Source organism: Phodopus roborovskii, unplaced genomic scaffold (assembly GCF_943737965.1).
Source record: "Phodopus roborovskii unplaced genomic scaffold, PHOROB, whole genome shotgun sequence".
NCBI classification, from domain to species: domain Eukaryota; kingdom Metazoa; phylum Chordata; class Mammalia; order Rodentia; family Cricetidae; genus Phodopus; species Phodopus roborovskii.
In genome coordinates, this window is record NW_026126511.1 from 42,875,495 (window position 1) to 42,887,701 (window position 12,207).

A 12,207-nucleotide genomic window follows, 5' to 3' on the forward strand; every position below is an offset into this window, starting at 1 on the left:
TCTTCCTCCGACCTCCTTCCACAGGTCACTTCCGCCCATGGCTCCACCTCCCAATGGGCGTGGTCAGTGCCACAGAAGGACTATCTCACAATTCTTCACTGTTCTATGTGCTAGGCACTATTGCTCTCCTGGTGTGCTGGCAAGGAGCAAGGAGCACAAAGAGAAGCAACCTGCTCCAAAGTGACTTGGTTTCATTGCCTAGTGAGCTGCAGAGCCTGACTCTAATCCCAGGGCGATGGGACTAGAGTGCAATGCTCTCTCTCTCACTTTCTGACACTCTCCCAAGTATCATGTGGCTCTTCAGTAGACCCTGTGGTCAGAGCCCTGCTGTCCCTGGGCTGCTCCCCAGCACGGCCCAACTGCCCCCTTGCCCAACTGTAGGAAACATGTCGTGTGTCTGGCTGTAGGGCACCCCTCACCATTGGCTAGCCAGGGGTCCTCTCTCTCTCTCTCCAATTCCACTATCATTTAAATGGTTAGTTCCTCCAGCTGGGCACATCAGGAAAGGTCAAGCCTGAGACATTGAAGCCAGATCCAGGATGCAGATCCCGGGGACTGACACATGGAGTGGGCCTTTGCTCCTTGTGGTCAGGAACCCTGGATTTCAAAGTCACCTTTGGAGCAGCCATTGGTGACATCCCTGCTGTGGCCATATACAGTTGTCATGATAGGAAAAAAAGAGAATCCCATAGCCTTTTCCCAGTCACAGAATCACCCTCAGCGCAGCTAAAAGATACCTGGATATGGTGTAAGGACCCTGGATTAAGCCACCAGCTTGCTGTGTGCCCTGCACAGTCATTCTACAGTTTCTGTGGGGCCAGTACCCTCTGATGTATACAGTAGTGTTAACAGGTGGTCAGTGAGTGAACGAACACAAAAGTCATCTCAAGACATGGAACCAGAGACAGCTATGTGCAATGAGGTATTCCAAGTCCAAAAGGGCCTTGAAGATCCCACGGTCGTGACAAATACAGCATTGTGCTTGTTGCCAGCTGCCGCCGCACAGAAACTCCTTATTCCTCCTGCTCCTGATCACAGGTTGTCCTGTACCCTGGCATGGCAATGCCAAAGGGAACCACCAAGGTGACAGGACTGTTCCTGCTAAGAAATCCAATCAGCGCATGGCACTTCTAGTCAGTTCTATCACCTCCTCTCTGCTGCTATGCAACCCAAGCTAGCCCACCTCCACCAGCTGTCTGAAGCCTAAGTTCATTTCCCAGCTGGCTCACAACTGTCTGTAACTCTTCATTCCAGAGCATCCTACGCCTCTGGCTTCCATGGGCACCTGCGCTCACGTGCTCATAGCCACATCAGATATACAAACTCGCACATAATAAAAAAAAGTAATAAAAATGGAAAAAGACAGCAAAACTGTGCACTCCCAAAAGCAGAAGATTTCATGATGTGCATGCCCAAGGCAGACCACTGAGTATACAGTTCCTCATGCCATGTACAGAGAGGCACATGTGTGTTAGGACAGCCTAGCCTTCCTCAGTGCTTCTAGCTCCAGGAATGGAGTTGTTAGAGAGAAGTGGCCACCTAATGCCTACAGAATCACTCTGCTCTTGATGGCAGTAATACCACTACTAAAAGTATGCATTCCTATCCATGTGTTCAGAGCATATCTGAGCCATCTTGGTGCCTGTTGGGGATCCCTCTCTCTAGGGCTCTGCTACTATAGCTGGACTATCCCTTGTTTCACCCTTCCCTGCTGGTACCCTGCAAGGGAACTCTTCTCTCGCCTTAGGCTAATGAGCCAGTTCTGTCCCTGGACCCACCCCCTGCTCTCACCCCCAGAAACACAAATGCATGGAGACTTCCCTGTTGTCTTCCCCCAGCCTCTCTATCACTCCATCCTCCTTTGGGATTTAGACAGCCCTACCTTCTTGCCTTTAAAAGAGAAAATAGGTCATCCTTGTGTTCTACACACACACACACACACACACACACACACACACACCTACCTTCTGGGAGACGTTATCCATGTCCAATGTCCATCATGTTCAATCCTCTCTCCATTCACTTCCTAACCAGGGCTCTGTCCCCAGAAGCCACCTGGGAGGCTTACCCAAGTGACAGCGGGGATACCTCAAGTCTTTCTCCTGCTTGACCTGAAATGTGTGAGCTGTTGAGAGTCTTCTGTTTCCTTGATGGTCCTCCAAATCCTCTTCTAGAACCATCTCAATCAACTGTGTGCATTCCCTTCCCTTGCCTGTCCTTTAATGACAGTGGTCCAGGAGCTCTGTCACCTCCCTCGTTTTCTGATTGCATTGTCTTATCTCCAGCTTCTAAACATAGGCTCATGAAAATTCCAGATTTCTTTAGAACCATATCCTCCCCTGAGCTCCATGCCTGAATGTCTGCAAGGTTTGACCAATGACAGGAAGGGAGCCCCAGAGAAACAACACACACACACACACACACACACACACACACACACACACACACACACACGCTCGCACAACACGTGCGCGCCTTCTTCTACTCAAAGCCCTTGCAGGCACAGGAAGCTGCGGGTCTTCCTTGGCCACTCTTTTCCTTCCCAACTCAGGCAGTAATTGCTAAAACCTGTTGATTCTACCTTGTTCAGAAGTACTTACATCTCTTCTCCTTGGTTGTCCTGTTCCATTCCTGCCATTATCCCTACAACTGACTGTCTTCCCTAGAACTACATGAACATTTTTTTGGAGTATCAATCTGATCAGCTCCCTTTAAATCTGAATTAAAAACCATTCGGGCTTGCTTCCTGTTACTCATCAGGTCTCTTTCCTCCTAGCTAGCCCCAACCCTTCCAATCAACACTCTATGTTGTCCAGTTGCTTTCAGTTCTTCATGAAGATTCAACCTTAACATGATTCTCCTTCCACCTGCCCACTCTTATTATTCCCTTCACCTGGGTGGTGACTCCGCCCCAGCCTAGAGATTGTATCTTCCCAGAAGGCTCTTCGGATTGTTTTTTAACAAGGGCTTAGATGTTCTGGGGTGTTCCTACTATGCCCTGGGCCTTTCCATCACAACAGTTATGCCTTCAAATGGCATGTTCCCCTTCCTTACTACACTCCATCCCAGGCTGTAAGTTCCATGAAGGCAAAGACTACACCAGATCCTATACTATTCCAGTAACACAAAGCAACAATGCACTCTCAATAAATGCTTGCTAAATTAGTAAGTGAACATCTGACCAAGGTGACCAGTCATCCTGAAGAGAATGCAAACCCCATAGTCCTGTGTGGACTGGGGAGTATTGAGGGGTGTCACTGGGGGAGAGGCTCTAAGGTTCTGACTTGGGCAGGCTTGAGGACAGCTTGCCTAGGGACATAGGACCTGTTGCTCATGCTCCATCCTGAGCTCCTAAGCTCTGTGCCTAGGTCAGCCATTGGATCCAGAGACCACATGAAGAGGGAACAAAGTTCTGGGCTCAGCTCCAGGTAACAGAACATCAGAGTGGCAGGGGCTGGCACCTCCTGTTCTTTATCTGACTGTGTCTCTTCCCTCTCCTTGGCACAGCGTCATGTTGCCCTGGCTTGCATCCCATCATCCAGCTCATCCTCCATCCTTGTCATTTCCCTTTCTCCATCACCACTGTCCTCCTAGGAGGGGTAGCTACTTCCTTTTGATTCTAGCTTCTCTTGTGGGTAAAACAGGGAGCAAATCAGGACACTTTTCTCCTAAGTCCTCCCTTCTGAAGCCCTGGCTGGATACATCCCCTTACCCACCACCAACCACCCTTCCTTGGGGCCCACCCCAGCTTACCCTCGGTCAGCCCCAGATGGATGCTCCAGTAGATCTGCAGACACTGCAGCTCCTTCTTCATGCCCCGCTTGCAGCGGCAGTCATACAGTGGGCTTTCCTGCAAGACCTCCAGGGCCGCCTGGCACTCCTTATTGGCCAGCATGGTATTGCGATCCCGGCCTGCCAGGCACTGCCGAAGGGTGCGGTACCTGGAGCTGCAGTTGGATTCAGCTGCACACAGCTCATTGGCCCGGACACAGTCCACTGGGGGGCGCCAGCCGTGGAGCTCAGAGCCCTGCAGGGAGGAAGGGCTGGCCAAAGAGCGGAGGGTTTCGTCTGGGTAGTGGGGAGGGAAGACAAGCATGAATGAGAGCTACCACAGTCTCCGACCCCAAGGCAGGCCTAAGGCTTGAAGGAACTTCTCGCCCACTTATATACCAAAGTACAGTAAGACCAAGGTCAACTCAGACCCAACCTAGTAAGCAATGTTCCCCTACAGCCATGATTCACATTCATTCCTCCTGAGCACAATCCTAGGCAGTGGAACACAGCACCATAAAACCAGGAAGGCCTTCACCGAAAATTGCAAGTGGGGGAGGGGGGCACGCGGTTAGAGCCAAAAGTCCAGACAGAACGCCATGGCCTCAACAAAGAGTGTTAGGGTTTGTGCAGAGTGATCTCTCTTCAACTCCCAAACTACAAATCTCTGCTCCATCCAAGGCCTTGGCTTGAATGCACTAAAAGTCAACTAATGTTCAGAGCCTGTCTAGACCTTAGAGAGACCCAAGAATCACACTCCATGGAAGCTCAGGTCCAAAGAAAGGAGACAGCTCAAGGTCACATGCAGAGAAGCAGACAAGCCCCCTCCAGCCCTCAGTTTCATCATTCTGTATCACTAGGCTTTTGGAAGACAACCAAAAACAAGCCTAACTCTGTGGTCCAGGAGGCCCAGAAGGGAGAATCGGAGATCCCTTGGAGGCCTCGCTTTTGGCCTCGCTTTTCCAAATTTGCCAACTACACACCAGACTGTGGCCTGGTCTGATCAACTTGGCCCCTTGGCCAAGTTCCACCCCAGCCCCTGCAAAAGAGCCTGCATTAGGCACAGCACAGGAACAAGCCTGCTCCTTCCCTAAAAAGACTTGCCTCTCCCGCCTCCATCTCTCATCGTCTCTTGCTTCCTATCTCCCACAGGCTCTGTTCTCAACAGACCTCGTCACCTTTTCCCTTTGAGTTCCTTTTTTCTCCCCTTCCTCCCTTTACTGCTCTGAATTCCCCTCTATTTTTATTTATTTATTTATTTATTTATTTATTCCAAAAGAAAAATAATAAATCAACTACAGAAAATAGAACTCTTCTCCTTCGGGCCCTGCATTACAGCCTGAGCTGGTTTTAACCCACCCCTCTTATCTGCTTCCCACAGTATTCTCAGAAGGGAGGGGCTTGAAGACTGGACATGAAGGGCACAGAGAAGCTAGCCAGACCCTTTCAAAGCCAAGCTCCCAAAATGGTTTCCTCCAGACATGGATGACATCTTCTCTCTCCCTGTTCTTCCTAAACTCCTAACTCCAGACCCTGCCCCCCCCAAAAAAAAAGCCCCTTACTACTGCTAGAGCAAAGACTGTCTTCTGCAAGACCCACAGAATACTTTGAGAGGTTTTCTCCACTCCCTCCCACTCCAAAACAATCAAATTCTTGGCCATTAGTCCCTTCCTCAGAATACTGCAGAATCTGCCCCCGCCCCTTGCTTGCCCAGCCAGCCACTCTCAGGCCTTCTCCCTAGGAGGCCCTGCTCATGGGGGAGCTACTGCAGGGAGACAGCGACACCTACAGGTAGAGCTGCGCACAGCAGTCCTGTCACTCGCCAGAGCCCCTGGGGAGGAATCATTCCCATGGGCCTCAGGCCTTTCCCACAAGGAATCAGCAAAGGAGATGAAAGGGAGTTGGACTCCCGATGGAGAAGGCTCCAGTTAGAGCAAAAGGAAATATTCTTTCCTTACTGACCATACTCCTGCCCCAGAACAGACAGAGAGGAAGAATGTAACCTCACTGAGACAAAACAAAAGGTAGAAACCTGTACTTAGTAGGAGTTACTGGAAACAAGGTCTGCCCGCACTAGCCTTAGATATGTCCTCCACAGAAGCTGAGATAGCAGCTTTCTTTCTAGGCTTCAGCAGATTCCTTCGCCATTTTTACATGACTCTAGTGCCTCTGGGCCACCCAGGAACAGCTGAACCAACACGCCCCCAACTCACACCTGTCTGCCCCTCTCAGCCAGTCCTGAGCGCTCACTGACTTCATCCCAGGGTTGCAGTAGAGGTTCGCCTTCCACCTGACTGAACTCAAGGCTGAACTGTCCAGGAGGAGGGGAGCTCAGAAGGGGACAGGGGAACTGAGAATGGGACATGCTGGCATCCTGGAACTTGTACAGGCTCAGAATTCGCATGGGTTTAAAGGCAGACTAGAAGCTCCAGAGAGTGCAGCCATAAAGCAACTCTGTCTGTCTGTCCTGCAGCTGAGCCCAGAGCCCCCGAGAAGTCCTTAACACAAGTCTCTGTAGGCTCCCTTGCCAATATCGAGGGCCTCCCCATCCTGTCAACTGATGTTAACGATATGCTCTGCAGAGGACTAGGACATCCTTTCACTGTCCTGATCTCTGGGACTCAGCTTCAAAACTCCCAGAAGCAACCAAGCCCAGCCAGAGAAGGGAATCACAGCAACCAGCCAAGAATCAAGAAAGTGCTGCCTTCCTGGCCTTAGGGGAGAAAACTTGGATCTGTCAAGAGTAGACAGTGTGGAGCAGTTCCAGGGAGCACAAGGGAGGTCCAGAGGTCCACGTTGCCCTCCAGTATCCAGCATCCCCTCAAAACCCAGGTGTGCACTAGAATGCCACTGGGGATGGGTCCTCTGCTTACCCAGATCCCATCATTGTCTCTGTTGCATTTGGACCATATATGCCAACATTAGAAATCTGGATGGCTGGGCTGAAAGGCCCCTTCTCTCCACTGCAGTATCTGGCACTAGGTCTCACTCAGAGCCTTTGAAAAGGCATCTGGAAGCCCTTGTTGGGGTGGGGGATTCTCTTCACCTTGGCCCCAACCCAACCTCAAGCTGCTAAAGAACCGCCACCCCAAATTGACTTTCCAACTATGGTCTTCTAGGCAGGAAAGGGGCCTTTGGATTTAAGTTTCCTTCACACCACTCCATCCTGTCCTATCAGAGCCTGTCATTCAGCTGAGCCCTTCGCCCAGCTTTGGAAGGGAACTTCTCAAGGGAGAGGGAACAGAGGAGTCATGATCCAAGGAGAAGCCAGGCAACCCCCTCTTCTCCCATTTTTCCCTCTTCCCATCTCAAACCCCAGGATGGTGGTGCTGTCTGTTCATACTCCACACACATGCTTTCACATACCCATACACACCCATTATGTGCAGCATGCCCAGTGCCACTTCTGTGGAGAGCTGATTCCTCAGCCTCTTCAGCTACGAACACCCCATATGCAGCTTGGGGTCTGATACTGGATAAGGCTGTTCTCTACTGCTGGCCTTCAGAGAGAACCCTATACCTGGAAGCATGCATCCTTGATGACGGTGGGGCGCAATTCAGCAGCAGGCAATCTGGCTGGTTTTGCCTGAAATGCAATTTTCTTTTCTTCTTGACTCTGATCATTGTAAGCCCCAGAAAGCTGTGTTTTCAGACCATCAATGAAGGAAAGGTCAAATTTTGTGACAGTTCATTCAGAATGAGAGTTCACTTCCCTAAGGCTGCTAGAAAGGGCTGTAGGATAAAAATGAGCCCAGAACATCTTCTACCCTCCTACTCTGTCCCTCCTACCCCACAGGGTTACTACCAAAGGGAGGAAGTGAGCCTGGTGAAGGCCACACCCCAGGGCAGGGCCTGTGTCCCCTGGGAATGCATGCATAGCTGGGAGGTAGAAAGTCTGTGAGCAAGCAAAGGGCCCAGGATATAGGCAGCACTGGCTCTACCAGACTACAAAGCCACAGGACCAATCTGGAGGGCATTTCTTAGACCATGAACATCTTCCATAAGCAAAAGTCTACCTCCCTGTCTGGGTTATCTACAGCCTTTTCTGCTGGAGGTAAAGGTGATCCCCTGATCCTGTTTGGTAGCCTAGCTCACTCTGGACTGCCAGCAAGCCATGATCCCAGAACAGCACTGAAGCAGATCACACACACACACACACACACACACACACACACACACTTTCCAGAACACAGAATCCACACACAGCCTTGTAAACATAGCTTCTTCACCTGTATTAAGAGTAAATCGCTATCTATCCCTAGACCTTGCTTCCCAAGCAGCTAAGATTTTACAAAGTATAAGGGGAAGGGGCAGGTCTGCTGGAGCTCAGAACCCGCTGGTCAGCCACTCCTCCCTGTCACAGAGGGAGGGGGTTTAATGGATGAGCAGTGAATGGTCTTTGTTATGATCTGTTTTCCCCCTTTGAGTACATTCCCCACTCGCCTTCTTCCCAAGGAGCAAACTTTGGCCTCCTCCCCTCTTCTTCCTCCCCGGCTATAGCCTCAGGCCCCAGGGTGGTTTCTCTAAAGGCCTTGAACACTCATTTACAAGCTTGTGCTCCGCCTACCCATCTGGCTTGGGTCTGGGTGGAAAAGGAGGCAATGGGTAGGAAGAAACTTGCAAAGTGCTCCCGAGAGAAACAGGGTGCTTTTCTGAGGTTGACTGGCAAGTGGGAGGTGACTACAAGGGCTCCCCACAAATGTCCAAACCTGGACTTTCTGCAGAAACAGACAGCAATCGGGAAAGGAGGGGCTGGCGTGATAGCTACCAGCCAGCCTCTCCCCTCCCTCCTTTCTTCCACACTAAGAGTTGCATTTTCTTTTCTTCCTAAGTTGCTGCAAATTGAACCCATTATTTTGAGGGGAATGAGCGTTATCACTGCCTGCAAGTAAGCGTGTGTGTGTGTGTGTGTGTGTGTGTGCGCGCGCGCGCGCGCGCGGCGGCGGCGCGTGAGTGCGTGCGGAGATGGTTTGAATGTTGGAAGTCTCCTTCTCAGTCCTCCGCGCAACCAGCCAGCTACCGCACGGCTCCCTCCTTCAGAACCTCCAGGGCTGTTCGCCTCCCCGGAGCCCCAGCCCGGTCTCCCAACACGGCGCTCCCCCGGTGTCTCCCGCGGCGTCCTGCTCGAAGCCCCCAACCCCACCCCCGCATGCCCAGCTTCCAGCAGGCGCCTGAACGCTCGCAGCCCGATGTGGCCCCCAGACTCGCCACCTGCAGGTACTCACCTAAAAAGAAGAAGAGGCAGAAGGCGTTTGCCAAGATCATGTTAAATAAATCCCACAGTTTTACGTATGTGTCTTTTCTCCCTTAGGTTTAAAAAATAAAACAACAACGATAATAATAATCGCCAAGCAATGATAATGACCCCCAAATCCAATGCGGAGATCCCGCCGGGCCGCCGGTTGAAGCTTCCGAGTCCTGGGGTTCTCGCTGCTGGCTGGAGGGGGTGGGGTGGGAGGCGGGCGGTGGGCTGCCTCTCGACGTCCCCCTTGCCAGTGAAATCAAACACACGTAGCTATGTGTCTGGCTGCCTTCTAAGCCAACAGACTGGCCCTGAGGTCAGCCCAGCCCTTTGGGCGTCCGGGAAGGCGTGAGTCCCCGCGGGTCCAATTCTCCTGCACTTCCCAGGAGGGAACTGAAGAGGTGGAGGCGAGAAGATCTGAAAGTGAAGGGCTGGAAGAAAGCAACGAGGGAGGGGGTCAGAATAAATGCAAATAGGAAAGAAATCCACCGACGGATAAGGAGCAATCCAGTAGGAGCTTCTAGGACGGGAGACGAGAGTCGCTTCTTTGGCACCAAGACGAAGAAAAAGGTTCAAAAAAAAATTATCTTCCCCCTCTAACCCTTGCAAGGCTCACTTTTTTCTAATGGAATTCCAGTGCCGGGGTGCCTGTGCTTGCGTGTGTCTTTCTCTCCTGCCTCTCCTCTCCCTCGCTCTCTGCTCTCGATCTCCGATCTCCCTCGCTTGCCTCTCCCTCCCTACTCCCTCTCTCCCTGCTCCTCCCTCCGCCCGTTCCCTCCCCCTTCCCGACTCCCTCGCCAAGGCTCTCACGCCTCGCCCCAATCCTCTGCCCCGGGCTCGGCGCTCCGGCTCCCAGGCGGCTGGCGGCGCGGAGCGCGGCGGAGCAGCGACACTCTGCAGCAGCCGTGGTGGAGACTCGGCGGTGGTAGCAGCAACGTGGCGGTGGCTCTGGCGCCAGGGAACGCTGATCTAGGGATGAGCTCCACCGCTGGCTCCCTCCGCTCAGCTGCCAGCCCTTCCTGGGACTAGCCCGACGCCTTGGCCAGAAACCGATTGGATCCCTGGGCTAGTGTCCACGCTCAAACCTACGAAGCCCACGAAGCCTCCACGCCCCCTCCTCGCCGTGCAATGTCTCTTCCCTCCTAGACGAGGGCGTGTACCCCCCCCCATGTGCCACTGCCCCTGCAAAACACTCCCAGGGCCAAGAGGTCTCAGACGCCTGGGAAAGCTGAGCAAGGCTGTGGGACACTGAGGCCGGGGTGCAGGAGCCATCCTGGAGGCTTGGGGGCAGGGCAGTAGAAAAACCCTGGTCTGGTGGAGGTCTAGAAGAGAGCATCACTCTTTGTAGGATGATGTATCCCTCGTGGGAAGCCGGTCCACGCAGCACCCCAAAGGCACTAGGGTATCCAAAGACACCCTGCAGGCCAGCCCTCCAAGCAGAAGAGCAGCCTGAGTGCCTGGATCTATATCCTACACGTGTATTCTGCATGCAGAGCTTGGGAACTTTCACCACACACTGGCGCCTTTCTTGCCAATACCCCCTCCAACACACACACACACACACACACACACACACACACACACACACACACACCCAGCTTTGCAGCCATTCCAGACTTTTCTTTCCCAGTTGGTCTCTCGTGCCCTGGACCAAAAAAAAAAAAAAAAATCTTGTCTCAGCGTCCCAACTGTCTGCTCTGAGTCAGTGAACCAGCCGGAACCGCACAGAAAGGTACTAGCCTGGGTTCGCACCCCCACAGCACACAAGGATCGCCTGGGCTCCCCAGAGCTAGTCAGGGAATTGCTGGCCACTCCCGGCTCTCAAGGCTGCGGGTGGGGACCCCTCCGGATGAAACTTCTCCCCAAGCCAGGAGGGAGACAATTGATCCACCTGTCTTTGGTCCCGGCTCGCCAGCGTGTTTTAGTCACGGAATTTACAATAAAAGCCCAGAAGCGCCACCGAAAAAGAAGCGTTTTGCTGGGAAAGGGTTGAAGGCGAAGCGAGGTTGCTGACGGAGGTGGCAGGGCGGCAGACAGGCGGTGCACACACCACAGCCGGTGGATCATACAACCCATATACACTGGGCACCCTATGTTCCATGCTCCTCTCTGACACACCCTTGGCTGCCCTGAATACCTGCCTTTTTGCGCTCATATGCCTTGCATGAGGCTCCTCGCACCGAGAGTGCTAGGGCCTGATTTACACCGTGTCTTGTCAGCTTTCCACGCTGTCAAAAAAAAAAAAAAAAAAAAAGAGGAAGAGGAAGAGGAAGGAGAAGAAAGAAAAAAAGCGCCAACATCCAAAGCTTATTTGGGAATGTCTTTTAAAACACATTGTTAAATACCAGGGCGATGGAATAGAGGAAATGCTAGAAATCTGCTTAGTGTGAAGAGTGGTCACTCACAAAACCAGTAGCCTCAGCTGCTAGTGGGAAAGATAGAGGGAGCAACTTCCATCTTGTGGATTTAGGCGGGAAGGCAGCTTTTCCCAACTGTGGGAAGCACCTAACAGACATCTCATCTAGCCTATTGAAAGACAGGGATCCTAGACCCTACATCCAGTAACTCCACTGTGATATCTGGGTAGTGGAGGGTTCCAGCAGAAAGTGGGGAAACACTTATTACTGAAGCAACAGACTGCTAGCTTCTTTCTGTCCTTCCTCCAGGCCGATCCTGTTTTACAAAATGACTTCCTAAGGTCTCTTGGTTCTTTCCAAAAATTGGGGAACTTAAAGATCTGATTTCAGCCAAGTGTAGGCAAATGTAGGTTAAAAGGGGGAAAGCAATATGCATTATACCTCTAGAGACTCTTAGCTCAGAAGCCAGTGGATGTGAGAGCCTTGTCATTAAATAAATAAAGCCCTTTTCACTCATTCACCTAATTCCAGAGACTTCTGATGGTCCAGTCATTGCCCACCTCCACTCATTTGTATCCCCTAAAGGTCTTTCTTTCAAGGATACCCTGGAGGCTTCAAAATTACTGCTGAGCAATCATTCCTTTACTCAGACAGTTTAGCCCTAGCAGAGTATAAGGAGGAAAGGGTTCTGAGACATCAGTTTTGTCCCCCATAGTTAAGTGTACTGAAAAAGCAGTAAAAGGCAGCCAGGGATGCACTCTACTGAGTTCCCATGGGAACAGGGATATGATACTGGGTTCTGGTACTAAGATGTGAGTGACTTGAGATGCTTCAGGC

The 12,207-nt window shown here is 51.9% G+C and overlaps 1 protein-coding gene across 2 annotated transcripts in view; it reads right to left on the reverse strand.

Annotated features, from left to right (window-relative positions):
- Gfra2 (GDNF family receptor alpha 2) overlaps nucleotides 1-9,709 on the reverse strand; it is an 87,797-nt gene extending 78,088 nt beyond the window's left edge. The window contains exons 1-2 of one of the 2 annotated variants that reach the window (XM_051195405.1): nucleotides 8,997-9,709; nucleotides 3,754-4,068 (exon numbers count right to left, since the gene is read on the reverse strand). In XM_051195405.1, coding sequence (XP_051051362.1) covers nucleotides 3,754-4,068; nucleotides 8,997-9,036 — 355 coding nt within the window. In that variant the 5' untranslated portion in view covers nucleotides 9,037-9,709. The remainder of the gene's footprint in view (nucleotides 1-3,753; nucleotides 4,069-8,996) is intronic. The other variant, XM_051195406.1, reaches the window with a different exon arrangement.
- Nucleotides 9,710-12,207: the final 2,498 nt, after the last annotated feature.